This window comes from Psittacula echo, assembly GCF_963264785.1.
Source record: "Psittacula echo genome assembly, chromosome: Z".
NCBI lineage: Eukaryota > Metazoa > Chordata > Aves > Psittaciformes > Psittacidae > Psittacula > Psittacula echo.
This window is the reverse complement of record NC_137742.1, coordinates 48,749,014-48,774,837: the sequence shown is the minus strand read 5'-3', so window position 1 is coordinate 48,774,837 and position 25,824 is coordinate 48,749,014. Positions and strand designations below refer to the sequence as shown.

The window sequence follows — 25,824 nt, the reverse complement described above, 5'->3', positions numbered from 1 at the left end:
GCAGACAGCTGCAGAAGTATTGCAAGATCAGTGCATACAATGTGCTATTTTTGGCAGTACTCAGTTTTCTTTCTGTTCTACTTCTCGCTTCCCTCCTCTCCCCACAGCATCGTTTATTCTGTAACGAAACAGAAGAATGCGCTCAGTTGCACTTCTCAGCAGCTACACAGCCTGTGGAGAGTGTGGGCTGTCTCTGTATGCAGCATCCTGGAAAATGTGCGTTCCCTTGAAGTGATCTGCTGAAGAGCACGTACAAGTACAGTTGCTCCAGCCTGCCTTGTTGCACTGATTTCAAGCTCTGAAATGCTTGATTTCTAATAGTCCCTGGGATATACATTTCTTCTGCCAACGAAACGCTACCTGCTGCAGTTATCCAAGGAGCCCCAAAGAGCAAGAATGCTGAAGATGGCTCTATGCGCTTTTTATGCAGTTTGGGGTTTTTTACTGGAAGTAGCAATAGCATTTGGCCCAGTACCGAGGATCACTTGGGAACACAAAGGTAAGAAGAGAAACTGTAGTATTGTGATATGGGACATTGTCACAACCTCAGGGTTTCTGTGGGATCTGAAACTTGTTGAGGCTGGATGTTCTTCAGGCTGCTTGCTGTGTGTTTGGTCAGGTGTTGGTTGCTTTGGTCATCTTATGAAGTGCTTAGGACAAGAATATTCAAAAGTGATTCAGACACTGGGTTAACTGAGGTTCTTCCAGGTCCCTCAAGCAGATCTGAAAACAGCTTTTTAAAGGAGAAATTTTGATTTTGGCTTTCTCAGCTGAAGGATCCTGCTGCTGAAGCTTGCTTCAAAAGAAAAACAAAGCTAAAGGGTTCTCTCTTCTCTCTGCACAAAAGGAAGTAATAGGGATCAGAAAATCCTTTAGCTTTTGGTTTAATAGTTTAGCCTGTATCTGAAAAGACCTCTAGAGCAAGGACTAAAAAGCAGTTATTTGCTGCTGTTTGTGAATTACTTCACACCCCACACACCCCGCATGTGGCATGGATACTTTACATTTTACAAGGGTTTGTGTTTGGGTCCTCCTTCACTACTAGTTAGTTAGCAACAATTACTTAAATGTGCTGTAACTGAACAAAACCAAGCATGTGGGTAGTGTGAAGAAACAGCGCTAAATAAGGATGTTAAATACTGAGCAGTTGCAGTGTAGGAAAAAACAGATGGAGATAGAGAATGTAGTAAGCTTATTTGAGATGACTGTAGAAAGTGTTTTCCATGTTTATCGGCATAGCAATTAGCGAGTTGCTGATGTAGCTTTTGGGAAAGAATGGTCTAGATGAGATTTGTAGTTCTTGCTTACATGATGCTCCTATCTTGTATAATAGTTAAAATTTGGCAAGGTACCATTTAATGGTATTATGGTAATGTACTGTAGACCCATACCCAAATTGCTCAAAATAAATGGAATTTATTTTCATTCCGGCTATTTCTCCATGTCTCTGTCTGCTAAAGATTGTTGCATTTAAACATGGGAAGCCTGCTTTGAACTAGAAGGGGAACTTAGTTCAATGAAGGAATGAACATGTGGAGTGGTATGAACCAGTTCATCCATTTAGGGAAAATTTTCCTAGCAAGTGAAAGATCTTAAAATTACATGCCTGAGAATCTAGTTTAAGAAGAATGCTTCTGCAGTATTACAGTTGAAAATGCTATTTCTAATGTTAGAATTGGGAGCCATAATACATTGTTTTCTGCCTGTTTGTTAAAAAGCCATGCTTAATTAATCTTGTGGTAGTCTCTTGCACAAAATGCAGTTTCCCAAGCTTTGTCATTTTTCCACTATGGCTGTACATGCAGAAAAAGTATTTTTGTATATTAGTCATTTTGCGTCATCTTTCTCCCACCCATTCTGTTACAGTCTTCATAATTCCTCATTCCACTGCCTTTTCTCCAGTGTCTCTCTCTCATCTTATTCCTTTTCATCTTGATTTTCCCTAGTGTTACTTCTTTATCATGTGCGCTTCACCTTTGGTCTCCAGCACCAACTTATTGATCCCCTGTAAATTGTTCCATTTTATCTTCTGTGTCTTCTTTCTGCTGTGCTCAAGTGTCATCTCTTAAGGCGCACAATTTTCTGTGAGCTTTGTTTGGGGCACTTGCGAGGTGTGTGGTGACTGAGCTCATTTTCCATGGGAGGTGGGTATATGGAAGGCAAAAGGTGAGGAAGGACCTGACAATGGATGTAAGATGGAAGATCAGGCAAAAGGGAATTAACAGGTGGAAAAATACGAAGATGTGAGTTACAGGAATCAATATGAGAGGAAATATTTAGGTATTTGCAACTGATTGAGAAGTGGGGACCAGTGATTTTAATGTTGATGATGGGGGCTCCTGTTTATGCCGAACAAAACTTCTGATAGCTTTTTTGTCTGTTATGTGGGTTGTCCAAACTAACCTTTGTTGTTTCTAAGGTATCAGACAGCTACTAGATAACTTGGAAAAATGTCACATAAACTTGACCCTAAGTGATCCTGTTTCTTCATGTGGTGATATTTTTCCACTTCAACAGAGGTCCAGCTCATACATTTTCATGAATTGGAAGTGTCAAACTATTCAACCTTGCTGTTAAGTGAAGACAAAGATATTCTATATGTAGGAGCCAGAGAAGTGATCTTTGCATTAAACGCAGTGAATATTGCTGAAAAGCAGCACGAGGTATGGTTTTAATACATTATCATCCATGTAAAAAAAAACCCAATGAAACTTCATGTTTGGCTTCATTTCCTGGTATCAGTAGCACCGCACTTTAGGTTTGGCTTAATGTACCTAAAAGAGAAAATACTATGTGTGGGCTACTTACTGGAAGAGACTATAGAGTAAAATACTCCATCAGATGACAGGAAGAAAGAAGTTGGATGTAAACAAGGAATTAGAGGTCTCCTTAGGTATTTTCTTCCTGGGGACAGAATGTTGAACTGGAGGGATTTTAGTATCAAGTGTAATGGTGGTTTTTATGCATATTTTTATTAGCAGGAATGGGCCATCTTCTGTTCAGAGGTAATCTAGTCCAAAACAGAAGCAAAGTTGAAGCTTGCTCAGGAGTAGCAGGCTTCAGACGTGTTTCACATGAAATGAAGGCCTGTCCTTGCAGTTTCAGCTTCTGTTTTGTGTCTCTAGGTGTGTCTGCTCCACAAGTGGTGGTGCAGACAGGTCTGATTCAGCTTGTTCAGAGAAGTACTTTGGATGTGCTGACACTGGCTTCTCAGAGTAGATGAGCCCATGCAGAAGGCTGCTAACATTGTATTGTTTCCAGTCGTTCCCAGGCTGCTGCTTCTCATCCCATCAGCAGCACAGGCTGACGGTTAGAGGCACGGCATCATGTTCACAGGTGGTGGTGGGCAATCTTCACCAGTGTATAAAACTTGTTTTAGGAGTGCATGTAGCTGTCAAAGTTGTACTCTCCACGTAGCGTAAATCCTTCTATTAAATTTTCTTTGACCTCCCCCCTCAAGTGTCTTTCATTCACGTATAAATGAAATTGAGAAGTACTTAAAATGGAGAAGTACTTGAAACAGTTACAGTTGCATTTCCCTAATGGTTATGGTAATGGCAACTTTGTTAGCAATTTGAGGGAAAACATGATTAACCTGAAAGATAATAGCAGTAGTTTAACCCCAGTTAAGGCACATGCATTTGAAAGTGTCACCTTTTCTGGAAAGAATGGCTTTGAACCTTTGAAAGCTACTTGCAAAATGGCTTGCATTTGCTGCAGATAGTTTTAGGATTGCCTTTTTTGTGTGTTACTGCAAGATCTTCAGACCGTGTGTTGAATTAAAGTGCTTTGGATGTGCCTTTTTGTTGCTTTTTTCCTCCACTCAGTTACACTGGAAGGTCACAGAGGATAAAAGGACTAAATGTGCAGTCAAGGGCAAATCAGAACAGGTACGTATTTTTATTGAACTTTGGGAAAAATGTTATATGTTACACTTCAAGAGGAGTGATGTTAAAAGAAAAAAGGCTCCAACTGTTTGAAATTAAAATTTTCAAATAATCACCTGATTTTTTTAATTAACTTCAGCTTTAGAAAAGGCAACGTTCCTTAGTCTTCCCTCTTTCCCTCCTTTACCTTCCTCATTCTTAGCTCATTTTTTGCTGGTGAATACTGTTTGAATGTTTGAAAATCCGAACACACCCTAACGTGTGGTTAATACTACAAGTTTTTCTATTGAAATGATAAACCAGCAGTACTTTCACTGAGGTAATTGATAGCAATTGTGGTGTTTTGTTGTTGCAGTAATTCTTCCTCAGCATTTTATTTCAGAAAACGACTGATAATTTTGTTTGCTTTGCTTTAGGGCATAGGGTTTACGTATTAGGTCAGTGCTGTTCCACCAGCATATTATTCACAGACAACATACATCCTTATTGCAATGCTCAGCGGGTGTGTCCCTTGTGGCAGCAGCTCTTCGCTGGTGTGACTGCTCAGGCAGCATCCCAGCACCTGAGCAGCCTGGTCTCCTGCCAGATAGGCAGTGCAGGCAGCTCAGCCCCTGGGATCCCACAGACTCCTCGCCATTGCCAGTGACCAGGCTGGCTTGCTCATTTTGCCTTTCTATGGAGACGGTTTGCTTGTGGCAGTTGGCTGTATGTGTAGCACCACTTTATTTAGTGATACAGTAAAGTGAGGGTTTGCTGTGCAAGACTGATGGTCAGGCTTTTAAGCACAGGTTGAAAAGTGGAAGTCTGCAAGCCCTGCAAATACAGAAAGCAGTCCTGCCCTACATTTGCAAGGATTTGACATCGGCACCTGACAGCTTCTTTGGTTCACACTGTTATAAAATCCCAGGTGCTGCATCCGGGGCTGATAGATCTCCTGCATTCGTGGGGCTCCTCAAGATGGGAGTGGGCTCTCTTTCTCTTGGCTCAATTTACTGCCTTTCTTCAACTGACAACCATCAATAGATTATCCTAACATGAGGTGTGGCAGGTATTTAGGGGCCATTTCCTCCTTGTCTGCCTCTTCAGGAAGTGGTGGAGAGTGTCATTTCTGTTCTCCAGGTTCAGATGGGCTTACTAGTAATGAAATTCAAACATCCACAACTGAATACGGGAAATATGAATTTCTCTCACATGCATATAGTTTAGCGGGTGGTGCATGCATCACTACCACTCCTCTGCAGAGATTATTAGTGTTAGGTAGACGGAGTGTTAGACCCCAAAAATAGGTACTTTGCCAGCAGTCCAAACTTCCTTTCTTTTCCTGCCTGCAGTTTAGCAAGTCACGCTTATTGCCATCCATACTTTTCCTTCACTGTACTCATAACCTTTATGAGTCAGATTTATAGTAGCTGTGATGTTTTACATAGTAAAAACACTTGTTTGCATAGTAAAATCAGTAGTTTCAAAAGAATCAAGGTATTAAGCCACTACTGCTATTCCTTACACTAAAATGGGCAGTCTTCTCCCCCACGCATCACCCCTGTGCTGTTTAGTGCTAGCAAAAGGCATTTATGCAGCTGTGGAAGGACCTCATCTGTCAGAAAAAAGCTTAGCTTCCTCACCTAATCCCCAGTTTTTTGCCATACCGAACCCACCATACAGTTGCAGAAATACCTCGTTTGGCTCATAAGAAGGAAGAGTAACTACAGTGTTTATTCTTGCATAAGTAGTTTATGAAACTACAGTCCAGTGGTGGTATCGGGCTGTGTTACCACCAAGGATTAAGGGGTGTTGTTGATACTGTTTTTTTTCTCTCAGTGGGTGTTTAAGGGGCTTTTTCTTGGTGGTTATTCTGAAACTTTATGGTGTGCTTTATTCAAGGCTTTGACTCAAACTCCTTGTTCTGTTTCTGAGCCAAAAGAATGAAGAAGCTTCCTTGGATGAGCAATTGATATCAGGGACTGGGGTGGTGGTGATGGTGGGGTAACCCCAAACCAGCAAAATGGATACAAGTGACAAGGCTTTGTAGCTAATTTAATGGTATTAGAGGTTTCTCTTAAGAAGCAGCCTTGAGTATCACTGTTTTATCTAGGCTTGCAAGGAATTGCAAAGTCTGAAACTTACTCCGTGCTTAACTGGGCATTCCCATGTATTGGATGTGCCTTTGGAGCTTGTGCTTTCATGGAACAACTTGAGATGCACCTTGCTGTGTATATGTTACTTGGTCATGCTACCCTGATAGATATACTGAAGCAGCTGTGCACTACTGTAGGAAACCAGATACTGGGGGACCACAGCTCCTGGAGATTGCAGGGAGAAGGGTGTCCCAGTGGTGATTGTATTGCCCAGCTTTACTGGTGTGGCATAAGTAGTGGCAACAGATGAGCTGACAGCACAACTTTTGTATATTTATATTGGAAGCTGTGGTTTATCAGCCTTTTCTCATGCTTTATTACAGACAGAGTGTCGTAATTACGTGCGTGTGTTGCAACAGCTGAACGATACTTTTCTCTATGTGTGTGGAACTAATGCGTTTCAGCCAACATGTGATTACCTGGTAAGAATGTGCATACAGTTTTGACCCAGTAACTTACAAGCAGCTCATTTAAACAATGAGTTAATCTTCATTCCTAAAGACTGTTGCAATTTCAGTGCTGGTTGTAATGTTTGGAGCATTTATTGCACTGTTCCACAGTAATGATAGAGGATGGAAATAAATTGTACTGTTCCTTTTTCAGAGCACTTACTGAATTATTGATTCACCTTGTTTAACTGTGGATTTACTTCTTAGCTTTCACAATTCTTTGCATATTGTGTGTTAGCATAAAAACAGTTTCTAAAATTGAAATTACATTCTTTGTGACTTCCATCCATTACTGAATGTCCCTGAAATTTCTCGGATTCCTGTCTCTACTTGTCTTGTCTCTGCTCCTGGCTATGCCACAGCTCCATAGTGCTGAATGCTTGAGAGTGAAGTCTTGGCACAAAATCAACTCACTTTTGCTGCTGACTCTTGTATCATTAGCCTTACTGTTTCTTTTAATTCTGAAATTGAGAAATCGTGTAATTGTTCTTTTCTCACTCCCCTGCCTGCAAGTTGGCCTGCCATCACCTCTGGAACATTGCCAGAAGTCATTGCCTTTAGCCTTCAATATCTTCATTACACAGTGTAACTGATCACTTTCCCAGTACTGAGGCTACAGTCATCTTCCTGATCCTCATTCCTTTGTTTTTTAAGCAATTTATAAAATAGCAGCGGAAGTACTCTGTTGCTTTCTGAAATTTAGTTAGATTGTGACCCATCTTGAAAATGGCTGAGTCTACTTCAGAAAGCTTCTCTGATTTCTAAACCTTTCCATTTTTGTGCAGGCTAATCCAGTAATTGCCAGCTCTCTCCATATATCAGTTAACTTCTGCCTTTCCTGCTGTCTGGCTTTTTTTGGTGCCCTCTCTTGAGGTCTGTCTGGATTTAACTTTTCATCTTCTGTGCTTTTCTGCTTCCACCCACAAATCATAGGATCACATTTCCTCTGTCTGCTGGACTCAATAAAATTTTCTGAAAATGCATATTTGCCTTTTATCATACTACCAAAAAATGCCTTTGCTGGAAGTTGATGATGTGGTCCATTATTTAGTGTTAATTCTTTCAGTTACCTTTGCGAGTGAAGTAGCTGAAAGAAAAAAGTGCTAACAGTTGTTCTGTGGTTTTCAACTTAATTTTTTGCAGAATTTAATTTCATTTGAACTTGGAGGTAAAAATGAAGATGGTAAGGGCAGGTGTCCATTTGATCCTGCTCAAAGCTACACGTCTGTTATGGTTGGTAAGTTCAGACTTTAATGCCTCATTATTATTTATAAAAGTGTTTGATATTTTCCACTGTCATTCTCCAGGCTCTCAGTATAGAAATGATAGATTGTGTCCGTGTTTTTACATCTTTACTGTGTATTCAGGTAGACACTAAAATACTTACGTAGTCAAACTTAGCGTGTTTCTTAAAAGGAGAATTTAAAACTATGTTATTTTGTAAGCAACTTTTTAAAAAACTAATTTTTAAACTATATTTTCAGGTGTTTAATATATTAAGTTGAGGTTGTCTCGGTGTACTTTCACTGCCTTTGTAGTATCAATTACTGTCATTCCAGTAAATGTAACAAGTAGAAATTTTTAGCTGTCCTGAAGACTTATCTATGAGACAGAATAGGGAAGTGAGAAATATATTCTGAGTGTATTTCTGTATAGTTAGATACTACTCAGTCTTGATTTAATGAAATCAGAGTTCTTGGGTGTACTCTAGTGTCACAAGACCATAAAAGAAAAGCTCAAAGTAACACAAAATGGAAAATAAGGAAGGAAGAACACACTCTCCGTATTGTTGTGTAGATTCTTAAAAGTTGAGTTTGAATAATGTTGGCACGGAGGGAGTAAAATAGTTGCAAAATTTGTGTAATTTTTGAAGAAAATTTACATACCGATACATAAGTCATAGTTTACATGTTAAGTGTTGAAGTACCACAAAAATGATACTGACTTTTGCCAGTTGCCAGTGTTAGAGCAATAATAATCCCAAGTGTGGAAGTGTCAGCCTTGGGAATTGTAAGGAGAAATGTAAACATAGAAGACATGTCTGGGGCAATTTAGAGGAAATCCTTGTTTATCTTTTCTTGTGGGAAGTTTAAGCTTACATAGTCTCCTGAAATATTTATATAACCTTTTTGATATCTAGTACATAAGAAAGTCTAAAATATTTGTTCTTGTGTTAAAGATGAGGAGCTTTATTCTGGGACTTCCTACAATTTTTTGGGAAGTGAACCTATCATTTCACGGCATTCCCATCAAAGCCCTCTCAGAACAGAGTATGCGATACCTTGGCTTAATGGTAAGTGGGCATGAGAACTGTCTGAATCAAATTGTTCTTTATTCTTCAGTGTCACACAGAGTCTAAGTGCCTCCCATGAGTTAAGGGGCAGTTGTTTAATATCTCAAAGATATTGTTATACTGGCATTCACTGATACGTAAGGGTGTGCCCTCAAGAAACATTATTTTGAAATATCAGTATTTTTATAGCATTGGCAATGAAAACAGTTTTACGCTACACAGGCTTCAACTTGATGTTAAAGTGCTACAGTTTATTTTGCATCTACTTGTTAATCCTCAAGGTAATGTGGCATGGTTATGATAAGAAGGGGAATGGTTTTGGTCTGTAACAGGCTTTCAAATGGAGTTGATTGTGGTTCCTGATGATTTCAGTTCCTGAAATTGAGAATTCACCGAGTTTTGTGAATGCTCAGAGGTTTGTGGCTTTCTGCTAAAAAGGGCGAAAGTCATGCAACCAAGAGATGCATTAAGTAGAAAAAATACAAAATACTGAGTTCTGTAACACATGTTGTAACGATACTATCATTTTTAGTGTTTCTACTAATAGCTGAAATAGGGGAGCGGTGTGCAAGCGAGGATACCTTTCCAGGCCTGTTAGAAAACTGCACTTGAGGCTGAAAAACATTGGAAGCAATGACATATCAGACCATAGAGGTCTCTTAAGTATCTTAATGCTTTCATGTAGGGTTGTGGGTTTGTGGGTTGGTTTTTTTCCCCTCTATTTCTATTTCTTTAGAAATGCTATTCATATCATGAACAGCAAACTGTATGCAAGTCAGTGACTGGAGAGCCTATATGCAGTGTGAGGCTTGGGTGAAAGAGGACTCCTAGAGGGCCGTTGAGGGAATCAAGTTAGTAATTTCATGTATAATATAAAATTCTTCTCTTTGTATTTGTAGAGCCTAATTTTGTTTTTGCTGATGTCATAAGAGCAGACCAAAACAGCACAGATGGAGAAGATGACAAGATATACTTCTTTTTCACTGAGGTGCCTGTGGAGTATGAATTTGTTGGAAAACTGATGATTCCAAGAATAGCTAGAGTGTGCAAGGTGGGACGTAGTTCTGTTTACTTTAACTAATTCAATTTATTTTAACTAATTCAAGTAGAACTTTGTGTGTGTTAAAATGGCATTTATTATTGTGGACTTACTGCCAATTAAATGGAAGTGGTCAAACTTGGTGAATCAGCAGCTTCAATTAGTTATTCAGAACTGAGAATGCCTTATTGTTGCTTTGGGAGCAAATACTTGATTTAATTTTGCGCAGTGGTAAAATTTCATGAAGCTGTTGGAGCTGCCGGAGCCTCAAGGAAAATGGTCACCAGCAGCCTGATTCTGTCGCATGTAATGTGTTTAAACGTCAGTGTGTTAGGCTGGTTCAAGTATGTACTTCAGGAGTGCTGGTTAAAAATCTTGCTGATGAAAAAGGTTATTTTTTAGTAGGTTGATTTAACGAAAACCTTTTCACTGGAATGTATCAATTTCCTCAGGATTTTTTTTTTTTTCCCCCAACAGGAAATTTATCTAGCAATTTCATTTTGATGAGGTTGAAATGTTTTATTTAGACCTTACTGTTTTATGTTTAAACATGGAAGTCAAAACATCAATAACAAGTTAGTGCTCTTGAGATTTCCATTAAACAAGCAGCTGGAGACAGGTTTACATGAGGCTTATTGTGGCCCTCTGCCCACTGGCAGCTTGTGCACTCCTTAAAAGGGGAGTATTGTGGAATATGAGAGCTTTATTGCTGCTGTTTGTCTGAAACGGGAATCAATGGCAGGTTGCAAATCTATAAGCATTTATACTTAAATTCTGCAGGTTTCCTCTAATACTTTCCATAGGTAATATGGGAAATATTAGTAATGTTCAAATATGCCCTGCTTTTTGAAGACAAGTAGCAGAGCTACAGCTTGAGTACTAAATATTTTTAAACATTTCTAATCAATGTATCTTTACTACTTTAAGTCTGGGTACTGCAAATCCTTAATAAAGGTGGTAACCATTTGCAGAATTAGGCCATTGCTGCATTTCTTCTAAGGAAATTGTTACTATCAGGCAAGTTCAAGTGCTTATCATAACATTAGAATTTAAAATCGCAGTTTAGATGTCACAGAACAATGCAATGCTTCTTTCTTGTCTTAGGGGACAGTATAATACTTCCATACTTATTTTACTTGTTCTAATAAGCAGGTTTTCACTCATCTCAATTTTCAAGTGCTGCTGAAGTATGGTTCTTTCTATAAGTCTTATATCTCATCTTCCCTGTGTGCACTGATAGAAACTATTCTGCAATATTTTTGTTGACTAATTGTCATGCGGCTTCTTTATTTTGCTGTGTTAACATTTATTGATGTGCCTGTGGTGAAATGTTAGAAAGTAGCAGGGCTCAGGAATTTTGTACTACAGAGCAGTGGTTCTTAAATGCAAAAATGATGCTAATTCTCCTCACAAACACCTTTTTATTATTATTTTTTTTTAATATCAAAAGAGGGACCAAGGAGGATTAAGGACCTTGCAGAAAAAATGGACTTCCTTTCTGAAGGCCAGATTGATTTGTACCAACCCTGATAAGAATTTAGTTTTCAATATTATCAATGATGTTTTTATCCTCAAGTCTTCAACTTTGAAGGAACCAGTGATATACGGAGTCTTCACACCACAACTGTAAGTGTGGTACAGCCTTTTCCTGGATAAGTACTTTTAATCTCAGTTGGTTACCGTGATAAGTAATAATTACTCCTCTGGTTTTCTTTCTTTCATTCTGAACTTTTAGGAATAACGTGGGGCTGTCTGCAGTGTGTGCATACAATCTGTCTACTGTCGAAGAGGTTTTCTCAAAAGGAAAATACATGCAGAGTGCTACAGTAGAACAGTCTCATACAAAGTGGGTACGATACAATGGGGAAATTCCTCATCCTCGACCTGGTGCGGTAAGTTTGTATAATTTTGAATCTGGTAACAAAAAATAAAAAAGAGAGACTTTTCTTTATAATGCTTAGGACTAAAGAAACTGGTAAATATTAGGTAGCTGGCCTGGATACTTCTTGTTTTAAAGGCTTTGTAGAAAAAATACTCAAGTGATTTATTCTGAACTTTATTTCTGGAAATCAAAAGTGGGATTTTTAAATCTACAGTAGAGTTATGTGCTGGTTTTGCATTTTCATGACTTTGTTACTAACTTTCTAGTGGCAAAATAGATGTCATTATACACTAGCCAACATCAAGTATTTTTCAGGTCAGTTGAACAGAAGTACAGCAAACATTGTATTGTCTCAGTGGGTTAAGCAGGTTTATCCAATACAGTGCATTGCCGGCAAACCAGCATGTTCATAGTGCTGGTTCTCTTTCACATTTCTCTTAATTTCTTACATTCACTGCGGTTGCTACTGTTGAATGAGGTGACAGTTAAAAGTAGTTAAGAAGCAAGAGGTTCTAAAGTGTATTTTGGGCCCAAATAAAAATGTAGTCCAAACCTCAGGGATTTGTACATCACAGAAGCTGAAGTGCTACAAGACCTGAGGACCCTGCTCAGTAGAATGAGTATAATACTGGCCAGAATAACGCAGAAAAGAAAACGCGCGTAGCTGCTGTTAGTTGTCTCTCTTTGGTACAAGTAAATGGTGTAATTTGGTTGTCACTCTTTTTTGGTTTGTTCCCCTCACTAGTGCATAAACAACGAAGCCAGAGCATCAAACTACGTGAGCTCTCTGAATTTGCCAGACAAAACATTGCAGTTTGTTAAAGACCATCCCCTAATGGATGACTCAGTGACTCCAATAGGAGACAGACCTCGACTAGTAAAACGAGATGTGAAGTACACCCAGATTGTAGTAGACAGAGTCAGAGCACTCAATGGCTCCATATATGATGTTATGTTCATCAGTACAGGTGGGTTCTGCAAAAGACTTTTTTTTCAGTGGTGTACTGATTCATTAAGCTGAAGTATGTTCAAGAGAAACTCTTGAGTTTCCATATTTACAATGCTTTTACAGCAGTTCGTGCTTTCATTAAAAAGTAAGGGGCGATGGTGAGTGGAGAATCTTGCATGCTTTGAGAAAGCAATGCAGGAAAAGAACTGTAAAACTGCAATGAGTGCAGCAAAACCACATCTAAGATAATCCTTAAGTGGTCATTCTTTGTTCCAAAATGTTATTTTCTTGCTCAGAGGCCCTTACAGTGACAAATTTAAGCATTGCTATTGGCACACATTGTGTGAAATCTTCAGCTGAACACCAAGCAGATTGAGTCAACTTACAGCAGTTGTGCAATTTTTTCTCTGGCTTTTTATTTTAAGGATCTTAAATATTTTACTTTGTTGTTTCAGATCGAGGAGCCTTGCACAAAGCTATCAGCTATGAAAATGGAATGCATATTATTGAAGAAACACAACTTTTCCCCAAATTTGAGCCAGTTCAAACTCTCTTGCTTTCATCCATAAGAGTAAGTGCTATAATCATCACATTATTCCTCTCATTTTGCTCTTCCTCAAAACTTTTCAGTACTACCTTATAACCTTGTTATGACAAAAAAAGGCTGTCACCGTGCACAAAGGCTGCATCTGTAACTCCTTGTGCTGCAGCAATATTATGTACTGCCTGCTGCATTTCAGTGTCTTTGGTAGGTGCAAGCTTCTAAAAGTATGTAGAAATGGAGAATGTGGAGATTGGGGTACAGGTGTAGGGATCTTTACTGTGATTTCATGTGCAGAAGCTGAAAGTTGTGGTTTAAGGTACCAGTTTTCAGGTTAGGAGTTCTGTAAAAATCCTGACCCCTTGTGGCCATTGCAGATCCGTGAGGAAAAATCCTTTGGGGGGCTTAGCAGAGGAGTAGTGTATCTTTCTGAGGAAATAGACCTAAGATGATCGAACAGTCTTGTGTATTAGAGAGACTCATAGGTGTATAACCCAAATCTTGCAGGCTCCTGCATGCTAGATGTATCATTAGAACAGTCATGTTAGTGCAGTGGGGGATGAGGACTTCTGGTGAGGTCCTGTTTGTCTGGCAGGCACCAGCTGCAGCTCCAGCTTGGGGGTACAAGCCTTGCCGCAGGCTCCAAACCCAGCCTATTAATCAGTTGCTTGGTTTAATACTGGGTTTGTGAGAGTGGGAGGATAATCACTCTGTGGACTTTTTACATGAGTTACACTTCTGACTGTAGTTACTCAGACCAGCAGATCCATGAATGTCTATGAAATTACCACCTAAAGCAGTGATTTATAGTATCACACCCCTCAAACTGGTGAAATTTTAGGGTTTCTTAATCTTAAGGAAAGAATAACTCTTGAAGTGTCTTGTAGTAATACTGATATTCAGTAGCTACCTGGGGATCAATAAAAACTGCAGCTAGGCATTTAGCAATACTGCCAAGATATCTTAGAAACAGATTTTATTTTTGTGTGATACTTAATAAAAATTTCAGTGCTTGTAGATTTTGTAAAGATAGTCATATTTTTTATGTATTACGCATCACACTAGCAACTTAGATATATACACAGTATACGTATGTATATATATATGTATAAAATGTTTGCTGATGTCTTCTATTTTATCTGCAAAGAAAGCTGAATGCCTTACTTCGACTAGAAGTTTCGGCATTTGCTTTATGATAGACGATAATGATAAGAAGATAATTTCAGCAATGAGGAGTGGAGATTGGGTCAAGTGTGAGTCATGGAAGATGCATAGTTGTGGTACCACCCAAGCAGAGATTACTTCTGCTCCCCAGCATGAAAACACAAGTTTCTGCCTTCCTGGACATCACAGTAGCAATCACAGTCAGTTGCTACTGAAGTCATTTGTCAGGCTGGTATTGCGGTATGTGTAGTGGCCATAATAAGGATTAATCACAGGAGGTTAATAGTTGCTACTTTAGACCTCTCTGGAGCCAGTCCTTTCTGAACACACTACTGCAGTAGTCTTCAGGCCCTTCCCATGATACATCTGCCTTGTTTGGAGAGTAGTGGGCAGTATCAGATGAGCCTACGGTAGATCCTCATAACTCCTACTTTACTGAAAGATGTATATTGATTTTAAAACATGAAATTTCTGGATGAAAGACTGCATTTGAGTGTATGTCTCTTGAGGCTGATTGTCTGTCAGAGTCCATCTTCCAGTAGTGTGAGCAGATTCTCTTTTGATACAGTTTTGACTTTCATTGTCCAGTGTCAAAGAGTTTCCTTGAAAGCTGTCTGCACACTTCGTATGAGATGGATCCAACCTGATTTGTGCTTAGTCTTGTAGCTTACTCTAGAGAACACTGCTAGCCAGAATGCATCATTTGTTAGCTTGATTTTAAAACACTTCCTCATGACCATTGCATCAAAGAGACTAACCAGTCCTGAATTCTCATGGCAAAACCTCCTTACATCCTTAATGAAAGAATGATAGTGAGCCCCAAACCCTAAATTCATTCCTAAGATGCCCTGTTAGTTGAGGCTGTTTCTTATGTCAAGACCAGAAGTTTGCACCACGAAATGAGGTTTCAAAGAATGTTTCTCTACTGGAATCTCTTGGATGTCTGCCCGTCACTTTGTGACCATATTCCTCCTGCCAGAGTCACTGCAGACGCAATCCCTGAGTACATTTCTGCATACTGAGATCTGTATGGTTGCAGTACAGGAAAAGCTACTCAGTGCTTGGATCTGGCTCATTTGCCATGACAACTGTGGTAGGGTGCTGATAAATCCACTCGGTATTCTGCTCAGGATGAAGGCAACCCACTGCCAAGGTGGAGTGTGCTGTTCAGCTTTGTATTCACAGCCTCTCAAAATGACGAGGGGGTCGGTTGCTGGTGGGTTTGGGTTGCAGCGCAGGCTCCTTTCTTAGGGCTTTGCATAATAATATGTAAATTCACGGTGTACCTTTTGCCATTGGTTTCCCTGAGCTTTGGAACAGATGAGTGAAATAAGGAAGCTGCCTGCCTTTTATGAGAAGGATGTTCAGGATAAGAGTGGTCTTTTCCTGTCGTGCTCGGGGTAATAATTGTTTGGGATGCCCACCCGCAGTGGGTGAAACAGCTATTCTGTTTATATCCCCCTTTTTCTTTTCCACCTTTTCCAGTGCTATTTCTTTTGAATACTGTCCAGTGTTTCTCCATGAGTCCCAAGTAGGTAGCTGCATCTGACTCTTGTAAGGCTGCTGCTGATGTGGCTGCAGAGACCCAACTGGCAGAAGAGCTGAGGGCAGTGATGCTGCTTTGGTTAGCAGGAGCAGGTCCTACGTACAGCAGGCCTTGCCTGTTCAGGCTTGCATGTGCCTGCTTCAGCCCTGTCATCAGCACAGACTTGCCTTGCCTCATAGGAGGATTGTCAGTGCATTTGTATTTGTGGAAAAACTCTGTGATGAAGCCATGGTTAGACGTGGTTACTTTCCATTCTCATAAACTGTATCTGTTTCAGGTTTTTGTTCTTTTGTCTCTTTGCACTTCAAGCCTAGCTGAATATTTTCCTAAGCTTCTTTTCTAAGGTAATCAAAATGCTTGTTCTGCTCCTGTTTCAGTTTTTACAAATATGGCTGTTATATATGCAACTCTTTAAATTGTTTCATGGGTTGGTTTGTTTGGCTTTGAAGAAGTGACTGGCTGTGTTGGTTTTTGTGCTTTGTTTTTTCTAGGGCAGAAGATACCTCTATGCTGGTTCTAATTCTGGTGTAGTTCAGTCTCCAGTTGCATTCTGTGACAAGTACACCACTTGTGTTGACTGTGTTTTAGCAAGGGATCCTTACTGTGCTTGGAAACCCCATGAAGCTTCCTGCATTGATATTTTTAAAGAAAATGAAATTGAAAGGTAATGGTAGCCTTTTATTACCTTACAGTTACAATCAGTATTGCATCAGCCTTGCCCGTTATTGATAGTGCCATTTTTTTAAGCTGAATGTTTTCAGACTTTTTCTTATCTGTTTACGTCTGCTTGTGCTGTTTAAATAAAATGAATCTTGCTTAGGACAAGAGGATAGGCAGGCTGTAGGAAACAAGATTTGAAATTGTAATACTTCCCTTTTACAGGAGCTGGATTCAGAACATAGGTGGAGATGCATCGTCTTGTTCTGGTGAGTAGGTCATTGAAGAGCTCTTTCATGCATCTAGGTGAAGTAGCGAAAGCTGCGTTTACTTTGGCTTTTTTGTGATTGTCAGAACATTCATTTGTATTTTAATAGGTATGATACTGTACTTTTGAATATTTGAGCACCGGTACAGCCTGCATGTTGTCTTAAAACCCTGTGTTTGTATGCATTTCAGTGTGCAGTGCACAAACTGCTGAAATGAACGGGGGCACCTCAAAAGCGACTTGTGAATGAAAGCAGTATTTGCCATAAGTACTTCTAGTGCAGAGGCCTCTGTCTCTGTGAGACCACATTTGACATTCGACTGTGAGACTTCATAAGTGCTTGGTTATTGCGGCTAGATCAGAGTAAATTGTCCCAAAAAAAGCTGGTTTTCTGGTGAGAGAGAAGGGTGACTCAGAACACGATATAGAGCAGCTGAAGTACCCTTTGTAGTGATTTAATAAAAGTAACCACAGGTCCTTTCTTTGTAATATATGCTGCTGCCACCAGATGAAGGAGATCTTAAGAGTAGTGTTACAGGAGATTTTTACTGCAGTAAAAAAAACTCTGAGGAGTTTGATTTACTCTAGTTTTATTTCTAATTCAAGCAAAGCATGGACCACCATGAGAGTTTTGCTTGTTAGTTTTTCATTAATTTATGGTGTTGCACTGTGGATGTGCCATAAGCGCTGGTATTTTTTTAGAAGAGAGTGTAAGTTGAGTAACAGCACTTTGTTCAGTTCCTTCTTGGGTACTTTGTAGCTGCTGATTTACTTAAAGTGCACTAATTGCATATAAAGTGATTCCAAATTCAGCACCTTGTCTCAAACAACGACTCTTCTCAGATGCACACTCAGTTGCAGATCAACAACATGTCATCCTTATTTGGAAGTGAAGGCAGTCTTAGAGTTTGAGGTGTCCTATCTCCTAGTCTGTCTTGATAGTCTCGCAAGCAATTGTAGATTGGTATTTTGCTAAGATCTTTGCATGCTGTCATCTTGGTCTTGTGAGGTAATCTGAATGCCTTAATCTTTACGTTTCTGTTAAGACTATAGCACAGTCTTGTGAAATTACACAAATTAGAGCAAACGGGAATCATTGCTGATACTCTGCACATTTATTTTGATGTTCCAGATAAAGTAAGCGAGAGTTCCCTACAGCATACATTCAAGCATGGGAGCACAGCAGAACTCAAGTGTTCTCAAAAGTCCAATCTGGCACAGGTAGTTTGGAAGTTCAAAGATGATGTGCTGAGAGTGGAGAGTCCCAAGTACCGTCTGCTGGAAAAGGCACTGCTCATCTTCAATTTATCAGAAGGAGACAGCGGTGTTTACCAGTGTTTGTCAGAAGAAAAAGTGAAGAATAAGAAATTTTCTCAAGTGCTGGCTAAGCATGTCTTGGAACTGAAAAAGATCCAGCATACCACGGTGGGCCCCACCACGGCAGCTGCACCAACAGAAGGTAATAGTGATGTGCCGAAAGTGTCAGCTGTATCAACTGAGGGGTCGACCGCTCACACTTTGACTACTCATATGGTACCAGTAACAACAGCAAGGATAGTAACAAAGCCCCTTGGCTCTGTTCTAACAAGTGCACCCTCCAACACAGAGCTCTTCAATTCCATTCCTGACGCGGTCCCGGAAAAGACAATGTTCCTCAAGTCAAATGATAACTTCCTGTTGATGTTCCTCTTCCTCTTCTTTTTTATTCTGTTCTTGTGCCTGCTCTCCTACAACTGTTACAAAGGGTACTTGCCAGGGCAGTGCTTGAAATTCCGCTCCATCATGCTGCTTGGTAAGAAGAAAAAGTCAGATTTTTCTGACTGCGAGCAAAGCGTGAAGGAGACGCTGGTGGAGCAAGGCAGCGTCAGCCACCAGAGCGGGGAGCAGCCAAAGCCAGCACATGACACTGGCTATGAGACTGAGCCCGACTGTGGGAACGGCCAGCTGCAGGCTGGGGATTCACAGGCATCCCGAGAGGCCAAGGACAAGCCCTTCGATGTCAAGTGTGAGCTCAAGTATGCCGACTCGGACGCAGATGGGGACTGAAGGACCCAGTTGTCTGATTGAGTGGTGGAAGTCGGCTGTGGTCCCGTGGCTAGCTATTTGAGCACAGAAAGCACGGGTGTGACCGCTGAGCCGTAGTGGGGATTACATGCTTATGCTGTACAGCAAGCCAATTAGCATTCAGATCTCGCCAGATTAGAGAAGTAGTGTTCTTGTCTGCGGACCATAGCATCTTGTGTTGTACTGTCTTTTACTTTTTTTTTTAAATGGCCAGTTTCAGATCACCATTTGTTTGTTCCCAATTTTACCCCCAAAGAGCGCTTTGCTCTCATGAACGGTTATTTGCTTGTTCTTCAGCCCTCTTCTTCCAATAGGATAAAAGTAATTTTCTAATTCAGTTGGCTTTTAAAAGTACTTCAGTCTACACATATTCTTTGCTGACATTAAAAAGACCTAGTTTCATTTTAATTCCAAATTGGAAATTAAGTTTAGTTTATCAGATTGGTAAATTATAGACTTTGTCCAGATTGGGACATTTTTTTTTCCTCTTTGCTTCTAGTGGTTACTTTTAGTTTTATGCTTTGTGTTTTGACACACTAGGTCTCTTTAGTTGTTTAAAGTTAATTTTTTTAACTGCTTTTTAAGTATCTGAGATTTTAAGGAATAATGGGGATAGCATTGCCTTGATTTGTGTGAGTCTCAGGGATAATCTTGTTTAAAGGCTTTTTTCTTTGCTGCTTTCTAGCAGTTTAGGTACAACAGTATCAATACAAAACATGGAGTAAATGGGGGGAGGGAGGAAGTTATAGGTTTAGGAATGCTCTCTTATATTTTTTCCCTTCCCTCCCCCTCAGCCAGCAAGCTGGACACAATCGTGTTCTGTTTTCTGTACAAGACTGAATTTCTTTGATTTTCTTCTTGGCTTTATTTTATTTTGGTTTTTTTTTATGAAACAGTGCAGGCAAGCAGATATCAGCAGTCACACACAGAGAGGTTTTTGCACGGTGGAAGCAGAGCTGGAATCAAGAAGAATTAACTACAATAATTCAGCTAGTGACTCGCTGGAATGGACTGTTACGATACAGCCTGATGAGAAAACATTGCCGATTCTTTTTCTTTTTTTTCAGATTCAGAAATAGCTTCTTTTTGTGACAAATCTTTGCAGCGTCACCCTTTCTGGATGACACCTTCCCAATCTCCTATGCAACTGGAGACTGAAACTGGAGCTGCTCAAAACAATCAGTTTGAACTCTTTATGTGAATCATGCCTGCAATCGTGAAAGTGTGCATTTGTTCTCAGCCTGGTTCACAGCAGCACTGTTTGTCTGTAAAAGCATTTTGTGCGGTACAGTCTTGAAGAATTGTTCCTCTCACTGCATCTTTCTGTAAATATTGCTAGAAGTAGAATACATTTTAACAGTGAACAGCAGTATGCCTGGGCTGCTTTTCTATGTTGAACTTTCACGCGAATATAATTTAGACCATCTTAGTGTAAACAGTTTATATTTTATAAGATTCAGTTTGGTTTTATTTTTCTATTTTTAATTATGTACATATAACAGAATAAATATTAAAATAAATTGTATTATACCTTGACTTTTATGAAACTTGACACAGTGACACTGCTTTCCATATTGCAAGCACTGATGCTCCTTGTGGTTTCCTTTAAGGAGGGAAAAGTAGTTACAAAAGTTTCAGTTTGGAGCAGATTCTCTTCTCAGCTTTAATTGAATGGGTTATAACCCGGGGCAGGGTGGAAGGATGGAAAAAGAAATGTGGGTGAAGGAAGAAAGCACTCTTCTCTAGGGGCTTCGGGATGCTTCCTGTCACTACTCTTCTAAAATTCATTGTGTCTCTGCATTATTTCTTCAGTGTGATGTATTTCTTACAACTTCTTTCCTTAGTACCCTCTTTTTTCTTTTCTGTCCTCTTCTGTCACACAGCCTCATCTCCTATACCTTTCCCTCCTACTGGTACCTCCTTTTTGTCCTGTGTTGGGAGTGACTCATCTCCTTCACCCAGCAGTACCCAGCCTGATGTTTGGTCTAGCACAGACTCTGTAAAGATCATGTTGTTGCCACCTTTCTTAAGTGACCAGGCACAGCATGTTAATGTCCGGGGACCCTTTCACCTCTTCTGCCAAGCCACAGGTAAGTTGGAGGACCCCTGTCTAAACCAGCAATTTCTTCATTAAAGGTTTAGATATATTGTCATGTACTGTGTATAGTTTACTTTTTGGATGTTGGAGGGGGGAGGAGGGAGAAGGAAAGAAAAGAGACCGTTTCAGGGTATATTATCAATGTTACTGTTACTGAGAATCTGGCTCTGTGAATGCTGTAAAATGCAGGCTTTTATTTAGCAGCCTACTGTAGTATGTTAATAAACAATTTTAATAGGCTCACTTGCACACTTTGAAGGAGTTCACTGAACCATGATTGCATGTGGATGTTTAGCAGGTAAATATTCTTCACTTATCAGTATGTATGCTATTTAAAAATACACTTCTGTTGGATTTGTATTTAGTGTATGTTTCTGGTCTAGGTCAGTTACTCTTCTGTCTTATTTCAAGTGGTAAAGTACTTAGAGGAATGACAACTTCCATTTTATGAAGAATGTATTATCTGAAGTTCACAGGAGAGGGGCAAAGCTCTTTTCTGTATAGAAATTCAACATTTGTCTTTAAGTTTTTGTTTGGATAGTAGTTGCCTTGTTCAAGTTAAATGAGATTTAATGGACCTAAATTGGTCTTAAAATGTAACCGTATTCCTGAAGAGATTGTAGGTAGAGATTTATTTTTAAAAGTAGCATTGTTTTGTATTGTGTGTTAGTGTTACACAGAATCAGATCAAAAGTATAAATTATTTTTAGAGTAGGTTTTAACAAAGGCATGATTTGTATTTCCATGGCTAAAAAGAACAACAGTGGGATGTAGGTTCTTTCACAGAATGGAAACACAGAATCATTTAGATTGGAAAAGGCCTTTCAGCATTAATTTGTTCACTGTTTCTGTGGACAATTCAGAAACTTTTTGTTGTCCACCATGAAAAGAAATTGTAATAATAGCACAAAGGACTTAAACAGTTTGATAGTGCTGAATATCTGGATTTATTTTAAAATTGCTTTTTTTGTCCAGCGATGTCCATTTTAACATGATAGCTGTGCTGCTTTTAAAAAACAGGCAGTAATTGTAATTTGCCTTTGCAGTGAACTTAAGCAATAAGGAGCAGTGTCCTAAAGTCAGCTTTTGGAATTTACTCCTGAGGAGGTATGGATGAAGACTGGAAGAAACAGCAATCAGGCACCTAAGAGGTGCAGGGATGGCAGAGGCAGGGACAAGAAGAGCCAGCAGCTGAGGCATTTCCGACCACACTCAGAGTGGGGAAGGACTGGGCTTTGTGATATGAGTGGGGGGCTGATCCCTTTGGGAAATAAGACATTTGGCTACTACATCACACCCTTTCCCAGAATTACAGCTCTATTCTGATCATTTAAAACAACCAACCACCAAAAAAAACCACAACCGAATAAAGCCCAACCAAACAAAAATATCCAACAAACAGGCAAATGAACAAGCAATAACAAATGCAAACCAGCAGTTTACCTGACTCATGCAGATCTTTTGCATCTTTCTGGGACCTGCATGTGAGGATGTATAAACTTATCCTGGGTGGGGTGGCTTAGCAAATACTTCTGCTAGGAAGCCCTGTGCTTGGATTTGCTTGGATTTACTTTGATTCCTTTACTGCCTGTTGATATTTCTTTATATAAACATAACTGTAACGAAACTTCATTTCACTCAACTATGCACATAAAGCAAAATGAGTTTACAAGGAGCAGAAGGGTTAAATGAGACTGGCAGAGTGTTAAATGTTGTAGCCAGTCTTCTGTGTAAATGATAGGCACCAGCAAGTGTATGATGCAAGTACAGATTGCCACATCATCCAGTCAAAAACCTGAGGTTTATTTTCAGTCAAGTTTGTAACATTTTTATGAGAATTGCTGAATGTCTTCTTTTTTTCTTTCTTAATTGTACATGTCTGTTTCAAGTTGTCTGGAAACTGAACAGGAGTTGGTGAGTTCTCTTACTCATTTGTTACTCATCCCACATGTTTTAACCTGAAAGCTGCCTAAGGATAATACTTTACAAGCTTGTAAGTCTCATTTCAACAACATTAAGTTAAAGTGGATACAGCACAAAGAGCCACATGCACACACTTAGTTTTTTCTGGGAATTTAAGTTTTTCAGGAATGGAATACTCCTGCCTTTCCTGAAAAGGAGGGGACACTGCTCCCTTCACAAACTGCTCCCCAGATTCTCTCTGCTCCTCTGAAGAGTCTCACATCTACACATTTCTCCAAAGACCTGTCTGTTAGAAACACACTGGCAAGCCTTAAGTCTCCTATCTTCTTTCTCCAACACTGTAGAACTTTAACCCTTTAAAGGCATTTGAGGCAGGCTACAAATAAATTGAACAAAATACTACACCATTTGTTGCTAGGGAGAGGCAGTGAGTTGATGCTGTATATACTTGCTTTATGATTTCTCTGGTGTGCTCTGTTGAATTCAGGTACAGTTGAAACAAGCTGTTTCCTAGCAGTTTTGGTTCTGCTTAAAGATGTTTTACTGACACCTCACCTAGCTGTAGAGCAGCATTTTCTTGACCTTAACTTCACAGACAAGTGATGAAGGTACTGGAATATCCTGAGTGTGCCGAGCAACAATTTAAATAACATTTATAATCAGGAATAGTGCAAAATGCTATGCTTTATTTGTATTTTTGGCCTCAGATTCGAAAGCTCTCAAGCATCCAAGATTTGGATGGTGTCAAGAAGTCTAATCTCCTCCTTTAGCTCCTCTGAAGCTGGAGTTTTTCCATAATGTTTTCTTTTCAGTCTCATTAAAATAACCCCGGGAGTGTGAACCCCAGGTGAACAGTCTGCAAACTCAGCAATATGCTTTAAAGGAGTTATTATTTCATGGAGTTACTGAGATGAATGTCTGATAACTCCCGCATACAATGCCTATTCCCTGTGGCCATGGTATTTTAAAGGGAGTGCAAAACAGCTTCCCACATCTACATGGGAAAAGATGCGTAACTGACAAGAATGAGACTTGCAAGTGATTCACTGCAGTTTTTCTGTCTTTGGTGAAGCTTGAAGTTGCACTGAAAGGTGTGGGGGGGAGGACAGGGAGAGTTATGGTGCCCTTCACCAAGTGCTGCTGCGAACTGGGTAAAATTCTAGATGAAGACTATACCTAGAGTGAGTCCAGAACAGACCTTGTGACCCTGTTGGCCAAGGGTTGGTTGTACTGTTATCATGAAGTGCTGTGCAGCATGGGTCTGGGCAACGGGGCTCAATCCCTGCTCCCCAGGGTGTTCCCAGTCTGCCCCAGGAGGAGGAGCAGCTCATGCCGGAGGCTGACTTGCCCATGGAAATGTGTAAACCTTCCCTCTGGAAGTGGCTCTGTAAGTTATCTTGGAGTGAGGCTTCCTAGATCAACCGCATTGCCTGTGATGCCCTGGGGTGATCTGGTTGGCTGACCTGGCACAAAGCATTCAGAACTCAGGAGAGGCGTGGAGGTGCACAGCACCCAGAGCAGAATGAGCCTGTGAAGGAAGGGGCTTTGTGCTGGACAGCAAAACGTTTTTCTAAGACTACAAATTACAGCTTTTTAGTTACAGCGTGTCGGTATCTTAAAACTGAGTTTACTTCAGTTGTCACTTTGTTCTGCTCTTACAAGAGCACAAATATCAAACAGCAATTTCCCATGGACACACACTTCTGTTTCAGAACCAGTTGCAGTTTTCCAGTGTGGGGTGTTTTTTTGTTGTTGTTGTTGTTGTTTGTTTGGGGTTTTTTAGTGGCTTTTGTGACCTGCTGTATAAAATATTCCTCAGAACATCTCTTCATGTCTTCATCAGTGTTTCTTAGTAGTTATGCCTGTGGACAGATGTATCATTAGTTTTTGAAACCTGAAAATAGTTTAACTGTTAGCTTAGAAAGGAAAAGCTCTGCATTTCCCAGAACAATTAAACCCTCTGCACAAATACTTTAAGACTTTCCAATTTTCTTTAAGTGTTTGTGCAGTGTACCTGTATTTACATGGTGATGCTTTGTTGCAACAATAGCCTTGAATTTGATCTCTGTGGTTGCTTAGTAATCTGTGGCTGGTTTGTCTTTATCCTCATCTGGGAATATTAAGTTTGTACCTTTTAAATAGTCCTGTATCGCACTTTATAGATTACCTTCTCCTCAGACCTTTGGTGTTCTATTGCATGCTGTCTGTGTATGACTCAGTTTCAGCATCTTCACAGTAATCTCACAGCAGTGGTCAGCTTTTAATTCTGTAGTTTTGTACCACTTCTTTCAGTGATTTCTGCACTGACTGAATATTCGTCACTTAAAGACATCTCGGAGTAAAACCATTCCTTTGTGCGGATCTCTGATATGCCACCTGGTTTTTATTTTTTGAGATGCATCTAGAATATGCATCATCCAAAAGATGCATCTCAAATAAATCTCAAGAAGTTGAAAAAATTAAGATTGTTCCTTTAATAACAGAAAAGGGCTTAGAAGTCGTGACATAAAATTATAAAATGAAGTAAATATTGCAGACCATTTTTACATAATACACATACATTAGAATATCTTTCTTGTTACTTTAGATTGCAGTATCTCAGGGCTGCAGTTATCTTACTAAGACATTGGCACTTTTCTTTACAGTCACCAGGGTCTGCTGTGGCCCTCTTACATGCAAAACTGGCAGCATTAAACACTTTTGTGTTGGTGTTACCCGGGCTCTGATGGCTTCCTCCATTGGAGACTTCTGTATCACAACTGAAAGTTAACATCTGTGGGGACTAGAGGATGCATCCTAAAATTCTGTCATAACAGCAGATTTTGGAAAATTTCTGTGGAAATTTCTCTTGCTGTGCTCTTTCACCTGTAAAGGCTGGAGTCAGGCAAAGAAATATGTGGAAAGGAACACACACCTCCCTTTTAATGTT

At 39.8% G+C, this 25,824-nt stretch overlaps 1 protein-coding gene across 2 annotated transcripts in view; it reads left to right on the top strand.

Moving 5' to 3' along the window:
* Positions 1–405: 405 nt before the first annotated feature.
* Positions 406–25,824, top strand: part of SEMA4D (semaphorin 4D) — a gene marked incomplete at both ends in the record, with an annotated part of 34,701 nt that continues 9,282 nt past the window's right edge. The window contains 14 exons of one of the 2 annotated variants that reach the window (XM_080637816.1): positions 406–499; positions 2,518–2,663; positions 3,828–3,890; positions 6,346–6,444; positions 7,615–7,708; positions 8,651–8,764; positions 9,664–9,815; positions 11,254–11,429; positions 11,539–11,695; positions 12,431–12,653; positions 13,090–13,205; positions 16,377–16,549; positions 16,768–16,811; positions 17,943–18,269. In XM_080637816.1, the coding sequence (XP_080493942.1) occupies positions 406–499; positions 2,518–2,663; positions 3,828–3,890; positions 6,346–6,444; positions 7,615–7,708; positions 8,651–8,764; positions 9,664–9,815; positions 11,254–11,429; positions 11,539–11,695; positions 12,431–12,653; positions 13,090–13,205; positions 16,377–16,549; positions 16,768–16,811; positions 17,943–18,269 (1,978 nt within the window). Of the gene's footprint in view, positions 500–2,517; positions 2,664–3,827; positions 3,891–6,345; positions 6,445–7,614; positions 7,709–8,650; positions 8,765–9,663; positions 9,816–11,253; positions 11,430–11,538; positions 11,696–12,430; positions 12,654–13,089; positions 13,206–16,376; positions 16,550–16,767; positions 16,812–17,942; positions 20,160–25,824 lie in introns of those variants that run through there. The other variant, XM_080637815.1, reaches the window with a different exon arrangement.